Raw genomic sequence first — 22,390 nt, forward strand, 5'->3', positions numbered from 1 at the left:
AATCAACATAACACTGTGAGCAATGATCACTCCCAAGGATCCCCTGAACTAGAAGAACTGACAGGTTGAGCTTGTAGCATCAACAGGAAAAAAACCTTATGTCTCAAGAGTAAAAGTGGCTCATCCTTGTGGACTAACACTTTACAAAGGGATAAGGACCAAATTCAAAACATTTTCAAGGAACCAATACAATTAGGAGAAATACAGTCATTTATCATATTCTTTCAACATGTTAATGTAAGGCCATGAGAATAAGGACAAGAAAAAATGAAGTGAAAAATTAACCTTGCCTTTAAAAATTCTCAGTCCAGAACCTCTGAAGTTTGTTAAGAAATTGCCACAGATGAACATAAAAATTGGTTTCATTATAACAAGATGGATGACTAGCTTCATCCCTTGGTAAGAAACAGGTCAGTACTTCTGAAAAGATATGAGCTTAAAATCAGGAACTAAATGGAAGCCATTAATTGTCACAATGTGAAATGCCAAATGGGTTAATCCAGTGCTTTGATGTACGAAGAATTCATTGTTATAATCTCACACTGGAAAAGAAAATGTTGAGCTTTCACTTTGGATGAAAGGATATTAACAAAAATACTCATATGCCACTTTCAAATTATTAAATATGCCAGCCACTACAATTTGCTGGGAAAAAAAGAGATAATTTATCCCTGCCATTACACAAATGGAAGTCTAGGGCAAAGACTAAGAACTTCCTGGAGGAAGACACTGGCAACATCAAGAAAATAAAACAAGTTCGCCTAATTCAGTGTATTGACTAAAATCATATTCCTGAAAATTCCTTTTTCACATCCCAGGGTGAGTAAGTAAAGGCATGCTCCTTAGCTGTCCTTCCTTTTAATGCTGACATTACCAATATTCCACACTGGATCAGACTAGTCACCCATCGAGTCAAGTTTCTTCCTGCTGATCACAATAAGTATGAACTGTTTGGGGGAAAGCCAGCAGTGTCAGCAACAGGAAGCAAGACTACATGGACCCCTTTTGATTAAACATGGCAGTCTCTGAAAGATGCAGATCTGAACCCCGAAAAGGAAAGAAAGAGTGATGTGATCTCATTTTCTGACTTTGACAGACTTCCTCGGTACAAAATACTCTGCTAAAGGGGAGAGGGCAGGGGAAAGAACTCAGTACTGGCACCTCGATACCCCACACCGCTGAGCATGTTCCCCAGCTCTGCTGTGCTGCCATCCCCAAGGCAAGACCAAGCACAGCTCAGTGCCTACTTCATCCAAGGGAGAACTCCTGAAAGCCAGCATGGACATGCCTGCACCAGCTTTGCTCCTCTGACCTGACCAGCCGTTCCATGCAACCAAGAGGACACTGACCCCACAATCTCCCCACGTGCCACCAGGTTTCACAAATGCTCAGCTTCATGCTTCACAAGTGCCACTCTGACAGGCTTGTATGCAGCCCTCACACTATCTCAAACACTATGAATCGGAAAGAAATATATATCCACTATAAGGGGAGCAGCCACATACAGTGTGGACATAAGCCAGTACACACTACTTGTCTTTGGGATTGCAAATTTCTTCCCGGCGCTGTTGTACTTAAGCAGTACAGATATGTCCTCGGCATCTGACTTGCAGTCTCTGGGTGTCTCACTTTCTATGACAATTGTTCTGTTCTTGTTCTCCATCTTAAACTCTCTACAACTGAACACATTTCTCTCTCATCTAGGTTTAAATACTGTGCAGTAATGCAACAAAAACATAACTAACAAGAATCACAGCATCCAATTTCCTGCAACAGAGTTGCACAGAGCAACCAAAAAAAATCTAGTTCCAAAAATAAACAGCAGAAAGAACCTCAAGAGAATCAGAAGATAAACTTAACAAGACATGAAAAAGAACATACATGTAAGTATGGCTCAAGCCCAGTGAATATTCCCCATTCCTTCCCCACCCAGAAGAAAAAGGAATTTTTTTTTTAAAGATTAGAATATAAAAGATTCAGTAAATAATTTTTTTAAATTGTAGAAATTCTGATAACATCTTAATTTAAGTTAATATTTTTATTAATTGTTCCTGTAAAAAGTTATCGAGATTTCAATACTAGTGCTGATGCAGTTAAGAATGCCACAACTCAACTTACAAACAACAGCTATGAATTCTGTGGCTCTCTTTTGTCCCCTTTCTGTTAGTGCTGGTTGTACAAGGTGGTCTGAATCACTTGCAATTTCATTGATCCTAAGGTTTTCTATTATGATGTCCTACTTGCTGTACATTGATTCAATGTCAAAAGAAAGTCTACAAAAATGGTTTTGCTCAATAAGTACACTATTTAATAATCATGACCACTCTGCCCTCGTCCTACCACAAAAATTACCTATATTTTACATAAATGTATTATCTCTTCACTTTTTACAGTTAAACATTAAGTGCATCTGCGAAAGAGAAAAAGTACAGTTATTTTTTTTTCCTCATCAACATATGCTAGAAAAATGGATCTCATTATATTCATATATGTTGCATCCTACTTCTGAGTCTTGGCACTGGGAGAGGTGATTCTTCTCCTGCAACTGTGTATTTTATAGACTTCATAATTTTTTGGCCAGCAGAAACAGCTTGCGCTGCTTGCTTTTGAGTCTCTGCAGACACTATTGTGTTTCCTTAAATGTAATTCAGTTCTGGTTTTCCCCTACAAAATTACATCAGGTTTTCAAATCACTATGGATTTTAACAACACGTCAAGCTCTAATGCAAAAAAAATACTGGCACTTTTACTTTTGTATCATCAAATCAACAGTGAAAAGCTGAAAAGTTAGATTGGTGGACATTTTCCATAGATGCTCAAGTGCGACTCTGTCTGAAGTTTCCTCTGAATGTTGGGCAAGTATTCATCTTTGCTTTGCAGCGTGCTCCTTCAATCATCATCTTCGCAGATTTTTTTGTGGAGAAATGAAGAATAGTACAAAAAGAATGGTCTGATGCAGTTGTTTTCTCAGGCACTGAAACCTGTAATTGTGCCCTTAGATATAAATGCAGATAATAGGTTCAGAAAAAAGGAAGAGAATGTACTGCTTTTATCTACACAGCTTAACCTACTAATTTTCAAGGCATGATCTGGCCCAAAAAGAAAATAGGTGAAAGAACTGTCAGCATCATAAGAAAATATAGTTGTTTTCATAAACAAGTAAAAACAAGGAAAAAAATAATACTATCCCAACCCCTTTATACAAGTAACTTTTGTTACACTGACCAGTACATTACCATTGCAAATTAGTTTAAAATTCTGTATGCCAATGATATTAGATTTTTAAAAGTATTTTAAAAAATGTAGGATAGGCAGCCAGTACAAGCAAACAGATTTAGGACTTAAGTCTTAACAACTTAAGGCTAAAGTAAACCATTCTTCTTTTCTGTTTAAAAAAGTAGTCCATAATCACATCTTATATCCCAGCAGAAGATTTGTACTTCCACCTGTGAAATAAAAGAATTTCAGGATGCTACAAATGTGTCAGTACACAAAAATAAGTCAATGTATTCCACAGAGAAACTCCCTCTGTGCTTCTCAATCTGTTTATCAACTATTACAGTACTACACACTGTTTGATGTCTTTACTTCATGTTCTGGTGTCTCTTGACCACAGGGTTACAACTTGTTTATCTCCATGTGCTGGTCCAGCCTCTGTGACAGTGAGGAGTAGCACACAGGAAAGGAGAGGAAGCACTGCTGTCACATCCTGAATCTTACAGCCTGCCTAGTAATTGCAGGAAGGAGGGGGGAAGAAAAAAAAACAAAACAAAACACCACACCACACCAGAAAGTGTAGATATGTGGTAGCACAGTAACAGGAGCCAATCCAGTGCAGACAGGATGTAGACAGAATCCCTCATGTACTCAGCAAAATAACAATCAGAAGAGGTGACAACCATTTTCCCAGAAGACTGAAATCCATTCTGCCTCCTGCACTCCCCTCAAGCTTTGTATTATTCACATCAAGAATTATTTTCATGCCTTTGATTCATGCAGATAAAACAAGTCATTTAAGTAGTCTTCAGAGGGGAAGAAGGAACAAACCACAAGCTGAAAAAAATCACATTTAGTAGGTAAGCATGATTTACAAAATGCTGCTGTGCAGGGGCTCACAGGGGAGCAAGGAAGAACTTACTGCAGGCAGTCTGGGTTTATTTTAAAGCACGAACTCAATCAACTACTCCAGGACTTCTCACTCAAAAGTAATAGCAAGAAGATAACTGAGAAACCTGCACTTTTTTTGTTTTCTCACCCCTCTCTTCATACACATACCGTGGATTGGGTTCAGATCCTTGGACAACTGGAGAGAGGAGCAGATAAATAACCAGTACCTGATGGCTATCTGGAAAAATCCCATCTTTAAATTCTATTGCAGGGTCCTCTGGCACAACTTACAAAATCACCCATAAAGCTATAACCAGGCCTCTCTGCTTGCTAACCTATATTTCCTTCTTTCCTCAGCTGAAGGAGGATATTTTTATCTTTGTCTCTAGCTCCAAGGACTGTTTTCTCCATGACTTCTCCAAAGAGCTCACTCAGGGTACCCCAGGAAATCCATTAAATGTCTGCTTTAGTAATCCATTCAACATTTTGTTCCCCTATAGCATTCACTGTGGCAGTTCATTCCAAAGACTTCATAAAAGCAGAGCATATAAAGTGAAAAAGCTTTTTAACAAGTCAGGAAAAACAGTTAATAAAAAGAATCTGCCTGGAAGTTTGCTAGCACATACTCTTGCAACAGAGAGGCAAAGAGAAGGCAGCAAGAAAGAAGACAGAAATGGTCAAGAGGAACGTGAAGAAGGACAGGACAGAGAGGAATCACAGAATCTGCAAACAGCTGAAGTTGGAGTGGAACTCTGGAGATCATCTAGTGCATCACCCTACTCAAAGCTCAGTCAACTGCAGCAGATGGCTCATGACTGTGCCCAGTCCTCTTCTGAAAAACTCTAAGGATGGAGACTCCACAACCTCTTCGGGCAACCTGTGCCAGTGTTCAGTCACCCTCACACTGGAAAAGTTTTTCCCTACATATAAACAGAATTTTCTGTATTTTAGTTTACACCCATCGTCTCTTGCGCTTTTACAGGGAACTGCTAGGCAGTCTGTCTCTTCTTCAACCTGAAGAGAGAGGAGTGTGGCCATCCTAGAGACAAACATTTGACCATAAGGATTTTTTATTCCCTTTCCTGAGGTTCACTTTCTTCCAAATGCTCAATATTATCGTGATTATCCTGGTGAGAGTTGGCAGACAAAGATACAAACACAAGCAATTCCTGAGAAAGTAAGGACTCTTAAAACATTAGACTATTAGCATAAAAGCCTGATTCAGTTGAGTATGTCTCCTAAGGAAAGATGGTACTTCTTGAAAATCAACATTTTCTGAACTCTGTTTAAGAAGAAAAACTGCAAGTATGTTTCTTCCTACAGAAAGCACCTCATACACTTTCAGTTATCCAAGCTGCTGTAAGAGAAGTACAAGAAAAGTATTTTCTCCAGTATGAAAAGGAGCACTGGGAGTTTCCAATGATAGCAGCCTCAGGCTGTGTCACCAGAGATTAGGACAAGGTGGCAGTAAGATGATACCCATAATTTTTGTATCAAGTTCCCCAAGACTCACCTGAAAGTAGATTTCCTCAGAAAGTGTTGGAATATGAGAACCCACCTTAAACATCAGCCCTCTCTGATCCAATACTTCGATATCCTTCCTGCCAAGAACTGCTGCAGAACACCTCTGTGTCTTTTTGCAAGTTCAACTGGAGCTGCTGCTTTTGATCTACACAGTATTGCCACAGACAAGAACTAAAGGCCATGGAGCAATTTATACTGTCACAAAGTTAGAGAGGTCAGTAGCTAAGGTACATGAAAGCAATTGCCAAGCAAACATAGCTGAGATGAGCATATTGGTAACTTCTGTAGTTGAGTTCCTCTAGGAGAGGCAAGTGCATGGGGAAAGCATCCATGGTATGCTATTGAGTAAAAAAATGCAGTAACCCACAAGAAAGTAAAGCCAGGGATTTTTCATCAGAGAGGTATAAAGAAAAAACTTGAGACATTGGATCCCTGTCTATACTCTTTATTTAGAGGATGAAAGACCTTAAAACTTGTTTTCCTTCAGTCAGGAGGCACGCTGAACTGGGGGGGGTTCCAGAACGGGAAATCAAACTTACAGCCTCTCCTAAAATGCATTTGTGTCTCCTTCACGCTACAGAGTTCTATGAAAGCCCATGGAAGCAAAAGGCTAAAGGAGGGAAAAGCTCTGAAATTATATTGTATAGAAGGAGAACATTCTCTGGAAAGCTTTTAAATGTTGCCATTTGACTCCTTAACAACATAATTTTTCAAGTGTTCTGAAGAGCAATCCATTTTCTATTGAGTCCTCCAGAAAACAGTATTTTGGTTTTGTTTGTTTTGCTTGTCATGTTATGTCAACATGACAGTCTGGCCCCTAATGCTGGCCTTAATGGATTCTTGATAGAGGACCCAGCACTTCAACTTAAAACATTGTCAATTGCCACTTAAATGAAAATCAAAACAACAAATTTACAAAAACATGTGTCTTTTAGCTTATACAATATTTAATGGTGTTTCCTTTACCAGTTCTTCCTGCTTTGCTGAGTAAGATAAACAATAGATCTAAAACTACAGATTTCGAAAAGGCGCTTGGAGTCCTGCAGCTAAACACAGGGTTGTGCCTCTTCAGAACTAAAAGCATTAAAGATGTTTACTTAGAAATGACAAAGCAGCTATTACTGTGGAAAAGCATTTCTCCTTACTCAGAAGTTAACATAAATTTTTACATTACCTAACACAGAATTTCTTCAATCCCAAGTTGTCACTGCATTGGCAGAAAGCTCAAGCAGCTCTGATGAATACTGGAAGGTAGTAATAATGTGATTCTAACTAGCCAAGTTTGGTTTCATGTGAAGGGCTTTTCTTGAACCACGTACACACTTTTTTCTACTGCTCAGCACTGAAACAGGGTAAAACCTGAACAATGGCACATTATAGATCATGTATTTGTTTCAGTTGGGAATCTTGCAACTTTCTCTGAAAAGAATAGGGCTGATTCAGGATGGCAATTTCTCTGTCCTTATACTCTTCAAGGTATTATGGAAGTTATTCAGAATTTACAGTTTTGTTTTATGACAAGATTTAAATTGGATTATGAAAAGTCCCTGGAATCTTTATTTCAGCATTAAAACAATTTACAGGCTAGGCTACTTTACACGGTCTTGATGTGAATCAACACCAAGGAAGATATGATGATCAGAAACATTATGGCTTTTCTTCCAAGTAGGTAAATTTGTGCCCTTATAATTTAAAACTATATTTGCAACAACTGCAAATCTTTTACTGCCTAATAACCTTGGAAAAAAGGCACATTGTACAAATTAAGGGTTTCTCTCCATTTCCAAGTTTTTAGTAGATCCTTATCTAACATTTTATGCCAGTGCATTATGAACAGTTGCAGCAAGTTTATACATAGGCAAACTTCAAGTTTCTCATTGATATTGCTTATCCAGTCAGTCCTAGAATACTAAGTCCTCTGTTTACAAATAGAGAACAATACCACAACAAGTTTCCTTACACTTCCAAAGTGCCATGTCAGTATGTTTCAAATAGGTTAGGGAAAGCCATTTCTCTTATAGTCTCTAGAAACAGACCACACTCCTTGGGCTAGTCAATATTTAGCCAAGACAGACAATTGATACAGGGGAGTTTGGAATGTGTGAGCTAAACTGGACATATACCAAGCCCATCATGTATTGGGATAGCACACAGTTATAAACCAGAAATTATTTCAGTCCTTACTACATTAGTCTTAACTCAAACTGATGCCTACCAGTTGACCTCTACACCCACCTGACAATTCTCAACAGCCCCTAGTCCTTCAGAAGTATTATCACAATAACCATGGAGAAGGTAGACTGCTTCAAGACAAAAGGTACATTTCCTAAATGAGATTCTGATCTGCCTGGACTTCATACAGGAGAGTTATCGTCTCTAAACACCTAAACAGGATTCCTCCCATCCATAGTTTTCTTAACCAACTTCAGACAAGCTCTCCAGTTAAAGCCTACCTGCCTGCAGAAATCAGTCCCATTAAAATCTTTTGCCAGTACTTTAAAATATAGCCATAAAATTATATAGCCATAAAATATATGGCTTTGGAGGCTTCCCTGAGGGCCTTTCAGATTAAGGCTCACGATTCACATGAGAGTTAAGGTATAGAATCGCGAGCGTAAGGTTTGAAATCATTGTCTCGGGTTTTTTTACCAGAGGCTCCTGAGGCAGGTGACATAGCCGTGAGGAAGTCAGCTGGCTTCTCTGCCACTCTGCCCATCACTGGCGAGCTGTCACCAAAGTAGACTCGTGTACCTGATTCCTTATAAAGTCCCAGCAGGCAAACTCACCCATGGTGTAACTGATACCCTGGGGATAAGCAGACAGAGGTAGCCATAGGCAAAGCACACATCTGATTGCTTTAAGTTTTGGCCTGAGATTTGTATATATCCACATATGCATGGGTGCATGCACAGGTACAAAAGACAATACAGTGAACAACTGACAGAAAGAGGAGTAAAATTTTATTCTCCTGAATCCCAACATTTTCCATCAAACCGCTAAAAAAATAGTGGGCTCAAAGTTTATATTCTTTTAAACAGACCTGTAAAAAGTATAGTTTACAAGTTCCTCTTAACTCTGTGACAGAACGGTAACTATGGTATGCAGAACCACTAAACTACAAGAAAATGAAGCAAACTCCACTCTAAAAGCTACTGAAGTCAAGAGGAGATGCACATTCCACAAACTCTCCTCTTTCCAGATGGCAGAATTTCATCATGAAATAATTTCTCTAAGTTGTATAATCAATAACTGTAATGGCAAAAGGTAAACAATTGTTAAAAATTTATATTGTGCTAAATATCTGTGCTAGCATTTCTCTTTAGCACTCATTTGATTTTACCCATTAACCTACAGAGAGGCTCCCAAACAAGAAAGCTCTTGTTGCCTACTTTCTGTTTTCTGCTACAGGTTTTTGTTACGTTAATTGACAATGATAATTACCAATTTCTAATGAGAGATTGCAACTAAATCCAGACTAAAACCACAATGGTAAAAAAAGCCCCACAACTTTCACAAAATAAAATGCAATCAAATATTATCAACTGTCTCACACAGCCAGGCCAACTTCCAGTGTTGCATAAAATCAAACAATAGGAAATTGATGGGGGAGCAGGATCCAGCTAGTAAGGAATTAATATCAATGAGAACTGTATGTTATGGACTACCAAGTAATAACAGTAAACAATCGTCATGTTTGGGTCACATAAGTCTTCATTGCCATTTTCTTCTTTTTTTTTCCCTTTTCTTTTTACATTTTAATTTCAATGTATTTCTTATTAACCTATAAAGTTTTGATTGATAACATATTTATCACAACTGGCTTACAGACTGCTCCATATATGAATTCACAAAGGACATAACAGATCCATAAATGGATCATTCAGTCAGTTCAGTGTTGACAAGTATTAAAGGCTTCTAAATGTTTGCTAATGACAAATTAATTGTTTGCTAATCACACAGCTATTTTATGATTAAGTTTGATGTAAGCTAACAATGACAGTTTGTCCAAGGCAAATGAACCCTCTGGATTGAGCTGTAACATTTCAAACATTAAAAACTACTTAGATACTTCATATACTTTTGAAAATGAAGGATTTCAGTGATGTCAATGGACTTAGAATAGTATGGTAACTAGTATGAGATCAGAAATAAACCCCTGAGTTTTGCAGCGTTATACCAACCTACAAATATTTTTTACAATTAAATTAGAGTGCTACTCTGTAGCAATACAAAGAAATACTAATACTACTTAGAAAAACTAAAGAGAAGTGGACTGAGTCTAATAATAATGAGACAAAAGAATTATTTGATTTACCTGACTTTGCAATTCACTTTGTTGCTTCAGGCGAAGATTTTCTGGTGTATCAGCCACTGTAGTGAAGGACTGCTTTGGGTAATGTCTAGAAGAAGAAGCACAAAGCCAAATGGTAAATATTTACACATGCTAGAATGTCAAATGCATCCCAGCACTCTTTCCTATGGTGTGCAGAACTCTTTCATAGTTTACTGGGTTTGTGTTAGGAGTATTTACTTTGAAACTATTGTGTCAGTCATGCTTTGCAGAAACCACATGAATGGGTTCCTGTAATAACTCTAAATCCCACCCATTCATCCTGGCCACTGACTGCAGAGACCGACCAGCCAAGATCTGTTTCCAACAGGGTGAAAAAACTATGTTTAACTGCATTGTCTTGGTATAGTCATGTGCTGAATAAAGACTAAACTAAAATGCCTTAAAATAGAAGTGTTTTAGGGAAACTGAAAAGTTACGTCAATGAGTACAGCTGGAGTACCACGGTGTCTTAAATCCATTAGTGCAGAAACCAGAACGATCAAGGCAGGTACATCCAAGGTACAGAAAGGTCAAATGCTTTAATGGTAAATGTGCCAATACAGTGCTGTAATATCCAGTACCAAAGGCTGGAGTGGCTCAGAATTGCAATCCATCAGGCATCTCTTTTCATTTGAAATTTTACATCTTTACAAAATGTTCCTACTATTTGCTTTGGCATTTTACAGACAATTTTAATAGTCAAATCCTACTCATTTTCAGAACCATGATTTATTCATTTTCATGGCTTTATCCTGCAACTTTACAGCCAAACAAAAAGCTCCATTATAGGAAAGACCACAAAAAGAGGGAAATAACAAAACTAAACTGGCTATCCCAAAATAGGTGTATTATTATGAGCCAGGAACATTATCAGGGAACTGATTCTTACTAATTACTTTCCACCACCTTCAGTGTCAAACCAAAATATTCACCTTATGACCATGTGAGGCACTCATGCTTTCAGTTACTACTGACAGCTTCCCATACCTGCCAGATACCCCATTTGTGCCTCTAACATTTCAGAGGTACAAGGCAACAGGCATACCATTTTAGACACAATAACATTTGCAGCCTAATTTCTACAGAGGGACAAAGCAGTAAGCAAGTGTCTGGACTAAGGATACGCAGTATTAAACAAGTCCATGTTCAGACTCCAGGCTATCTCTAGTGTGTTCTTTCAATAACTAGTTCAGTTGCTACAGTTCCTCATAAAATTTCTGTGCTTTGTAAAGATGATATATATTTTCATTCAAAACTGTATTTTGTGAGGTTTTATTTTCCATTTACAAGTTTTATTTCCACGAAGTGTATGGTTTCAGTAAAAAATAGTTCATTTTTATCAAAAAAAAAATATAAGCACCCATAAAAAGTGAAGGAAGATCCCCATTTTTAGCCAGAAGCTGAATGTTTCCTGTTCAGAAATGCAAAAGTAATACTTGATGAGAAATGCTGCCTGGATTTCATACAGTCCACTCTCTGCTATGGGTCTGATCCCCCCCATGAGACAACATCTGGCATTGCCAGACATCTACACGGCAGGACAATGGAGTAGACCGATGCATCACGAGGCTGTGGAACATCCCCTTGTTTATGGTGGCACTACACAGGGAAAACAGAGGAGAAATATGGGACAACCTGCGGATTTCAGGTTCCCAAGGCCTTACTAGTAACTACACAGAAAGAGCAAAGATGCAACACCTCGATGGAGGGAAGTTTTTCCTGACAGCAATGTAAGAGCCACCCCAGGCTGGATACTGGCAGAGGGAGGAATAATGCCACTGTAAGTTTAAAAACTTACAGTGAAATACATTCCCACCCATTATGTTAGCTGCTTGTCTAGGATAGTTCATGTCACTGAAAACTAGAACAAAGATGACACCTTCCAGCCTATTCTTTTGTAGTTACAGCCAAGTCCTCCCAAGTCCACCTAAGCAGTAGCTTTGGTCACAGAAACCACTGGGAGTGCTGCGTATGCCTAAAGAGGCTGCTGCCTGTCTTCCTCCCTTTTCAAACTAGGGGCTCCCCCACTACCACCCCCCTTACAGCCAGACGATGCCTGGTGGTTGAACAGTTTTGCCACAGCTCCAGCAATGCGAAGGGAGACAGAACTAGGCTTTGCTTAGAGGACATCAACTAGAACCAGCTCTTGCATGAAGCAGATGGCATCAACACAATGTAATACCTTGGGACAGGCAGACAACTCCCAGAAGGGCTTCTATTTTATTTTTTTCTTTATTTCACCTCGTCTATCTAACTCTTCCTTCTTCTGTATAGAGGAGAAAGACAAACGCCAGACTGGCCACAAGGAGGGTCATAAGCCCTGTTTGGAAAGCAGCAATGGACAGATGGGGAAGGCAACAAGCCACCTCGCAGCCAGGGCTTGCCAATATCCAAGGAAAATTGTAGCAATGAATGGTGCATAATGCACACCTTAAAGAATAGCAGCCTTGCCGATAGCAGCCATGAGATATTCCTGGGTAACTCATGTAGAGGACAGAATCTTTGCCCCTAAAAAAAAAAAAAAAAAAAAAAAAAAAAAAAAATCAACTGCCACACATGCAGTTCAAAAATGTTATGCACAAGCTGAATGCCAAAAGCATTCCCATAAACTTTCATAGCACTGCTTTTCACCGTGGTTACATACCATGACCCTGGTACTATTATTACAGCAATCACCTGCACTCATCCTTTTTAGCATGGAGAGCACAGAATGGGAGTCAGCCCAGACAGGTTTTTTGGCCTAGTCCCCTTGTGAAACATGTGGACAACACTGAGGCAGGTGTCACAGTCACAGCCCCCAGGGACCCTGCTAGCAATAGCAGCAGAGAAGATGTCTGTGCAAACCCAGGCTCTCAAATTAAATCTCCTCTCTCTTCTGAAGCATAGAACATACAACTTGTCCCTATCATACACCAGCTTTTACTCCTGATCATTTGCAAAAGAAGTGGTTTCTTCCACAATTAGTATTCAGAAGTTCACAGGTATTTCAACAGTCAGAGCAAACCACTTAAGAAACAATGTATCTAAGATCGTTACTTCTTTTAGAAGCAGGAGCTCCATACTTCAGGTAAAAAAGCTACGCTTAGCCTTGAACAAGCAGTGCTTTATTAGGCTGGAAATTACTGTGTAAACTGATCATATCAGTGAAAAGTATTTACACTTGACTATGGAAGTAAACAACACACATGACAAGTGAAAAAACCTGCTGAACTTTAAATAGGCCTTTAAACTGATCATATTAACCATTTATCACAGTGTATTACAGTGATTAAAAAAAGAATCATTTAGCAAAATTAAATTAGCAGAGCATTCTACTATGGGTTGTCATTTTAACTGTAGCTGATTTATGAAACCACCCACACGGTATATCAAACCAGAAAGACATGGTTTTAGACATATCCCTTCTAATTTATGGAAATTCTTGCCTCAAATCCATTAAAAAGACTAGTGTTAAATTTAAATCCTGTCTTCAGCATTCACATTTGTTTTAAGCTTACTGATAGCATGTCTTCAGGATCATTAAAAATATCAGTATTTAAGATATTAAATTATCTGAAAACTATCTAAGATGCATTCTACCATTGGATACTTTTGACTGAAATAGAAGGCTGAAACACAGGTGTTAAAATGATCGAATCTCCTTTTTAACTATCAGTTTAAGGCCATACCGTGCTTCGTCACAATGCTCTGAATAAGGATGAGTAACTGGATGTCAACAGCCTTTAATTCAAAAGGCTGACAGTGCTATCATGGTCCCTGGTAATCCATTGCTCAGTTTCCCTTTTGTCCAAGATGAGGTCTGAGAAAAAGCCAGGAATTGGTTAAAGAGGTTGATGTCATGTCAGCTATTTAATAGCAATGTCCAAACGATTTTTTTTGTTTAACTCTTTGTTAGTAGTCTAAGTCTACTTAGCAATATGTCTTGCCACGCTAATGCTATTAGGATTAATCCTGTATAAAGATCTATACAAGAAGTTCCAGAACAAATCAGGATACACAGTATGGTGTCTCTGCTGTGGGTTACTGTATTGCTATTGCCTGCTTCAGCTGCACAGCTTGGTTAATAAATCAAACCACAACTCAATCTCTGGCTCCTTGTGAGGAAACTCCGTCACTTTCAGTATTTGGAAACAGTGTCAGTAAAACCTCCAAGAATTCAGGAACATATCTGAAAGTTTCCTAGCTTCTCCACTGACTAAACGTAGAAATTTCCCCAAATACTTGTTTAGCTGTAAGGTTTTCATCAGCTTTTCCATGCTTTCAAAACAACAAAAGGAATAAAAAACACGTTCTGAGAGATAATGGGATGAAGATTCAGCTTTCCCTCTTTTGAAAAAGGTCCGATTCAAAGCCTGAGATAAATTCAAGCACGTACTGAAATTAACTTGCTCATACCTCTTTCTGACTTACCCAACATTTACAATATGACTAAGAGATTTTTGTGTGCGTGTTTTCTAACTGTAACGTTAATTGTTCACAGTTACAGAATTATAACCCTTGTCAGAATTACTAGATTTCTGTTGGGTTATCTCTCCCCTAGAATACCTATTCAGTAAATTGCCCGCAACATAAAGTATGTGATGTCTTTTAACCAGAGAACAGCCACAAAATACACAAATCAAAATTATTCTCCGAAGCAGAGGGTCAGCTCCATCACATCTTTTCATAATACCATCACTGGCTGTCACATTAGGCTGTATCTGTCCTCTCCTAATTTTTGTTTGTAATAACTGTTCTTCTAATTAAAGCAAACTCTAAAAGATAAGGAGATTTTAAAAAAAAAAAAAAGGAAAAAATACACTTATTTTCAGTTGCAGTAATACAGTGGAACAAAAAAAAAAAAACCTGAAGAACACAAAATAAAATTAAACCAATGTTACAAGAATTATGAAAAACTATAAAAGCTAGTTATGCTTTTATGACTAACACTTCAGTATAGTGTACACAAAAGTTTCAAATTGAAATTAAACAGTGGATAATGATGTAGCAATTTGGATGCAACCCAAGCTCACAACTGATGGACAGGTAGGGAAGCTCCATCTTGGACCTACAAGGGCCCAATCTGTTCATTGTGATCTGAGCCCACATCCACTAACAGCACAAAAACACAGAGGAGAAACACAGGAGATCTCCAGTTGACACTCATTTAAAAGACATTAGATGAAATAATTTATGCAGGAAAAAGCTGACAAGGTATTAAGTTGTGCTCAGCCACGGAGTGTTTAAACTGGCAGCTTACCACCAAGTTTGAAGAGGCATGGGACTGCTTTCCTCTCCTTACCTGGAAACTGTGCCATTCACAGAAAGACATGCAAGATGTGCAACAGCAGAGAAAGAAGCAGCAGGAAGGAAATCTTGCCCACAGCTGACTTCTGGCTTTGAAATTCTTGCTCAGTTGTGCTTTCTGCTCTGAAGCTCCAGGAGGGATTTCTCTGTGTTTTCTGTTTTGTTTTGAATTTTCTGTGCAAGATCACTTATTTGCATGCAATTACAAAGCCTTTTGGAGGAGGAATAATCTAACTAGTGGATAATACAGCTTCACTATGGCAGTACTTGAGCAATGAAGTGGACACAGAAGGTTTCACAATTCTCCCCAAACTGTTCTGAAGATGGCATTCTCTTTGGCTACTGGTATCTACCCCACTGTATGAAGAATAGATACTCTGGCTGCAATTCGTTTGCATTGGAAAATATTTTTCCATCTTTGCCTTCTATTCTTCAAGGGACTTACTTTTTCAGATATTTACTTTGTGCATCTGTACTTCTTATTTGAAGTAAAAGAGAAAGTTGCTCCCATATGCTAGCTAAATACAAGTTCCTGTTTATGAGAAAATTCCCCTAGAGAGATGAGCTTGTATTGGAGGAGATTAAGCAAACAGTAAGATCCACGAAAAAAAAAGTTACAAGCAAGGATATCCCACTTGCTTGTTGGGGTAAGCCATAACATCCTCTCTCCTGAAGCAAATGAAAGGCCACATATCACACCATCATACAACCAGACACATGTTGCACATCGTTGTGCTACCAGACTTGCACTTGACACCTGTCTATAAAGACCCATACATAGGGCTCCATTCAAAAGCTAAGGTTAGGGACCACATTAAATACGTGGTTACACAGGTTAGTGCCTTAGTGTCCTCTGCTAGAGGCTGAAAAAAATATTCATTTACTGAAATATAGCAAGGCAGAAAATCATGTTCGCATTTTAGAGAAAACAGTGTAAAAATTGAGTAGCCAATGCTAATATCAAATTTCATTACTCTTACCATTTGAAATTCCATACAGAAATTCTGCTGTATCAAAATAGTGGAGTGGTTAGCTCTACAAATGTATGTCATATGATGAAGAACACCTGAAATCACAGAGGAGTGGACTACATAGTAATCTTATAATCACTGGCAGAAGGGGCAGCCGAGGAAAACAGGTGTAGGCTGAAGATCTGGAACCCACAGTAGCTTTTTTTGGAATTTAAAAAGCCAGTTTATTTGGAAAAAAAAAAAGTAAAAGCCTATAGATTTCCAACATTTTCACAGTCTATATCCAAAAGCATTAACATTCTTCAAGTGGCCAGTACTGGCTAAGTTTTAGGGAAAAAGTGTACAGGTAACAACATTAAATTACTTTGTACTTACAATACCAAGATGACCAAGAAACCTACTCCAAACACATTTTCAGATATTGGTCAGGAGATAAATGGGCCGTCTGAATTTGCAATGCTCCCATACTGAGATTTTGATTTCAACCAGCTCCCCTGAAATCTGCTCTGAGCAGGGCTGGTGAAGACAGAAGGACAAGTGCAACCAGGCCACCACAAGCACTGCATCACGCAGGCAGCTGGGCACATGCTCTAACCTCCGAGGATTGCTGTCTTCCTGCTTCCTCCCCAAAATTGTTTCAGAATAAAAAAATCCTCCTCTTAGGTGATACTCATATTTTTCCCATCTCTTACATTCTTCTTTTAACTCTCTTTTGCAATTTCATATTTATTATACATAGAAGGACACATTGTTATGGAGACGGGTGAGTCTTGCCTCTTGAGAAATTCAGGTCAAAACCTTTTCATTTTAAAGATTTGAAAAAATACAGCAAAAGGGGGACACAGTTCATATTTAAGAAACTTATCGTATAATAAAAAGAATTGTTATAATACAGATTTCAGCCAAGTAGCATCCAGATTTAGCAAAAAGATCAAAAAGAGTAAAATCCAAGCACCACATATGTCAAAAGTAGAACTGCCAGAATTTTCAGGTGAGCCAGGCACTCACCCTTTCAATAATTTACCTATTCCTCAGCTATGGGATGCCAATGCTTGGGGAAAGAAAATCAATCAGTAGCACGCTGAGAAATACAGGGTAGCCCAGAGCTGTGCAGGAACCCATCAGCAGCACACTAATTGGCATTGCCAACAGATCAAAAAGTGAGAGTCACTGCTGGAGGAGGATCCAAAAAGATGTGCGAGTGCAGGGGAGACTTGAAAGGCAGAGGAAACTGTGGCTATATGAAACAATAAACAATAATCTGGCTGCAACAGCAAAATCTGTTGAAGAGCACAGGAAATCAATCAAGAAGGGGAAAGATGTACACTTATCTTACCATTCGCCACTGCTAGGCTGCTCCCAGGGTATCACCCAGCGAGTTCATGCAGAGCTCACCTGGGTTTATACATTACCTAAACACAGGAAACTCCACAGGTGTTTAAGAAAACTTTGCTTTTAAATATTTTAAAGTGATCACCAGTGGCACAACAAAAGGCTTATGCTATTTCCAAATTCTTTTCTTCCACATGATGTGATTATTATTATTTCTTTCAAAATATCCAGGAGACAAAATTCCATGAATACAAGCAGCAAAAAACGGACTAAAGCAGAGTTTCTCACTAACTTCACTTGCTGATTTACAGCAGCAGATCTAGCCACTAAACTAACTCATAGCTGCCAATGTTGTTTTATCCCTTCAACATCTTGCTGTCTTCTTTCAAGAATGTCAGTTATAGTACACAGATATACACCATAAAAGCAGTATGTTTTGCACAAGTCCAAATGCTTGGTCTGCCTACTTCAGCATAGTCCTGACATGCTTCATATAGAGATATTTATCAAACCTGTACAGTGCAGGTTTATTCACATTCTAGGTTTGACTGGGGTATAATTCACACCTCCAGTAGTGACAGATTTTCTTACAAATATCCTAGATTTTCCTATTAATTATTCTAAGAGCAATGGATCAGTACCTCAAGCAGCACAACACTGAATTATGTAAGTAGTTTCTAAATTCTGCTCTTACTTATAATATGATGAATGTGCTCTTCTTTTTCCCCCTAATTCTGGAATATTTTCAAGTAGTAAGAACTTCTAGGCAAAAAAAAATAGCCATAGGAATGCTTTCTCTGCTTACCATAAGCCAGTATTTCTGTATACAGCTAACTCCAGGGGTTCCCATCTTACATATCAAGACTACCAAATTTTGCTGGGTTTACAGTCAAAAGTTTTGTAATTTCCTTTCTTCCAAATACTGTAATTTCATCATCTGATTTCTAATCACAGGTATGTATATTTAAATCATTTCTGTAAGTCTTCCTCAGTTAATAAAATCTATTTGTATTCAGTAAAATGTGTCAAAAACTATATAGGTAATTTATTTAATCATTTCCTTACCAAAAGGAACACCATGTTACATTAAACTGCATCTTTACAAGTAATGTAGCTTAAACAACATTATTTCCCTGATGTTCCTACAGCACATCTAGCCTGTTCCTATCCTTCATACACAGTAAGATACTTTTAATAGAAAGTTATCATTACATCAGAGCAGCGTTACACCTCAGCCTGCCATACTTAAAATGAACAACTCTTTTTGTGCTTGTACAGCAAGTCAAGCTTTCTCATGACTGATGCAGACATGAAAGGCCCCCCCAGGCAGCGGTTTAAGATATGCTAAAGTGACCTCCCTTGAACGTTAATCAAGGAGGATTTCAAAAGGTTTATTCACATTAGATATCGTGGCATAACGAAGAAAATGCCTATGATAAAAACTACACTCATCATATGAATATTGGAAAAATACCATTTCAGTACTGCGATAGTGTATTTACAAAGGAAAACTGTAGGGACAGTAAACACCACAACCCATCTGGTGTAGGAGTTTGTACAGCCCTATGTGACTGCAAATCCTGACAAGCAGATTGTAAATCAAGCTCAGTTACAGGCTCTACATCTAACTCATCTTTTCTGCACGGAGACATCTACCCAGCCAGGTAACATTGTCTAAATTCCTTCTATTGGGACAAATTAAAGCTACTTTGTGAATGTGCAAGAGTCTTTGCATTCCTGCCTGGAATTAAGAGTCCCACTCAACTGATGAACATAGAGAAAATAGTTTCACCCCCGAATTATTATTTTTTCTATGCATTATTATTAATGTTATTAATGTTCTCTGCAGCACACCAATGGTTGGCATTCAAGACAAAGCCAAAACACTGTACTCATGAAACACTCCAATTTCAGTTGTTCATTTTGTCATGTTGAGGAAATTTAGCCACTAACCACATCTTATAAACACATACTTAAAATGAGATCAGGCAGCTTCAAAAGCTCCTCCGCAATCAGAAGCACTCAGTATGTGGATTTAAAGGCAACATCTAAACAGACATCTAAATGTAAGGCTTACTGATACTAAATCCACGCATATGCAGAAAAGAAGTAAAACTTGAATCTATCCTAATAACGCCTTTTTCTCTGCCAGCATTTCAAATGAAAAAAATACATCAGAACTTTGATTCTAAAATTTTTAATGACAAAAAAAAAAATCTATGACAATAACATCAGAGATCCAGAAAGAGTGATTACCTACTGCTTACTGCTCGTATTAAGCCTTGGTCTTCCAAGAAAGTATTGACTGAAAGAGTATTCACTACTAAAAACTGAAATTCTCATTCATTTATTGAAAAACTGTTAGGCTATATAGTGGTAGATCACAGCTGTAATGAAACTGGAGTGCAGCTGTTGCACTCTCCTAAAACCAAAGGAAGAAAACTTGTTATAAGGCCAAAATCTGGGAAACTGAATATGGACTAGATTTTCTTCTAGCTCACACCTTTCATGTTTTCTACTTCTTAACTCTTCATTGTAAGCTTACTGGCTTTTAATTTTTATGCTTTTCTTTGTTTCTTTTGCAAAGCTATAAAGCCAAGCTATATTAGACAATTCATTGATGGTTCTGAACTCCAAAGTTATCATTCAAAGACATGGCAAACAGGACCAAGGGGACACTAAAAAGCCACCTGGAAGACAGAAGAGAAATAAGTGCTAGAAAGACATCATAGGTTTTCTTGACCTCATAAAAACTACTATTTAGATGGCTATCAAGAGGGTGGGAAATCTAATACCCCTAAAAGCCAAAAGGCATCTGCCAAGTCATCGGTCTACTGAGCGTGAGTCATAACTGACTGACCTCCTCAGGAGCTATAGGTGTCATCCTGGAGGGCTTAGCCATCTATGTTACACACTACTCCCTTCAGAGGGACTGTTTCTGCAACTAACTATAGAAGCAGACCTTCTATATTGTAACTTACGTAATTTGGACTCTTAAAAAATTGGGGGACAAGACCAGAAGGGATATGGAAACAACTCATCTCCAATGTCTTAATATTGCTACCTCTTTAACTGCAGTGTGCTAAGCATTTGTCCTCTAAAACTGTGCCAACATTAGCAACTCCAAGCTAGCCGCAAAAAAAAAAGTAAATTAAACAGAGCTATGTTTACATGTGTGCTACAGGAAAAAAAAGGAAAAGCTGGGTTTTTGCCAAGTGGAAAATGATGGAATTAGTAAGGTGAAGACACCATTCTGCTTTTACATTTCTAACAGGATTGGCAAATATTAGTATATGCGAACTCACAGTTGATAAACAATATCCAGTTTTTCAGCCTCAAAAATAAAGAGCTTGACCTGTTATTAGTACCATCTTTATACTTTATTTATTTATAAATTATTTCATATTTGGAAGGGTATCCAGGGATTTTTAATATGGTACAAGTTTCAAATCAGTTAATACTAGAAAGAAATACCTTGAGAAAGCATGGATTTATATTTTTACATTAAATCCAGTATTTCTAATAATTTCAAAATTTTACTAGTTGCTTGTTCACATATTGTAAATTTTAAGCAGCTATGCTATCTGTACAGCTTTATGAACTGTCTCTCCTTTAATGTATCCATTTGTATAAAATTAGTATTAGTAGAACAAGAAAAAATGTTATATCGTGCAAGCATTTTATTAAAGATAGTTTATGTTAGTATAGCATGTAAGATTTCATATTACAGCACATTTACCTACACAAAATTATTGGATGACACATCCAGCTTTTGCTTGCAAATGAAGAATACTCTCAGTAAAGCCTGGTTTGGCCTATTCTGCTGAAAGGGTAAGAGAATGTAAAAGCAAACTGTAATTTTTAATGTAAATCCTTAGCAAAAGTTGATGTATTATTAAATCAATTTAATACAGTTCTATGAAACACTTCATAGGCCCCTCACATTGACCAACAGTTGTGGCGCGGGATGTCACACTTCACAGGAGATCTGGTCTGGAAGTACCAAATTCTAAAGCCTATGTAATCAGGCCAAACCACAGATGACTTTTTTTGTTTATTTACCATGAAAGAGCAACAACCAGGTAACATTTTCACTAATACCCTGCAAATGCCTCCAGAATTTCTGCGTACATTATGCTCTCTGCTCTTCATAGACTGTTAATTATTTTGAGTAGAATCAGGTGCAGTTGCCATTGCTAATTAAATGCTCCATCAGTATTGCTACAAAGACTGTACTCCCTCCTCTTCGCTTAGGCAAATGAATGAGCTTTAAGTAACTGATAGAGCACGGGCTTTCTCATCACTTTCTTGGACACAGACCCTAAATTCCACCCAAATACTTTTTTCAGAGATAGAAGCAACTGCAGTGGATGTCGTCCAAGGTGACTTCCACAAGTTTTCACAGAAAAAGTTACTCAAGCAGAACTTGATAACATCTCCTGAGCTTTTCACTCTAGCCTGAAGACCTCACTGTTGATCTGCCTCTCAACAACTTCAGATGAAAACACAAATAAATGTTTTCCATCTCCCCTTTTGGACAGAGGACAGCAGCTGATGAATGGCTGCCAATATCCTAATAAATTCATCTTTTAAGATGTAAAATAGACACAAACAAAAACATGTTAGTTGAATAATATATAAGAGGAATATGAACTATTCCGAAGCTAATTTACAAAGACAGCCTTCCCAAAGCATAAACCAAATATTTTAACTACAACAAAATACAGAAGAAAAAGTAATTTCTATCAGCTATGTAAAAATTCAGCCTGTAAGAGCAGATGCAATGTCACACTGTTAGATCAAGCGCAAAAAGGTGAATTATGGGATAGATGGAGAA

General features: G+C 38.0%; 1 protein-coding gene across 1 annotated transcript in view; it reads right to left on the bottom strand.

Annotated features, from left to right (window-relative positions):
* Nucleotides 1-22,390, bottom strand: part of NEBL (nebulette) — a 272,908-nt gene that overhangs the window by 181,975 nt on the left and 68,543 nt on the right. Inside the window, exon 3 of the mRNA XM_049798223.1 lies at nt 9,947-10,031. Coding sequence (XP_049654180.1) covers nt 9,947-10,031 — 85 coding nt within the window. The remainder of the gene's footprint in view (nt 1-9,946; nt 10,032-22,390) is intronic.

The sequence above is a fragment of the Accipiter gentilis genome, chromosome 4 (genome assembly GCF_929443795.1).
Source record: "Accipiter gentilis chromosome 4, bAccGen1.1, whole genome shotgun sequence".
In the NCBI taxonomy this organism is placed as follows: domain Eukaryota; kingdom Metazoa; phylum Chordata; class Aves; order Accipitriformes; family Accipitridae; genus Astur; species Astur gentilis.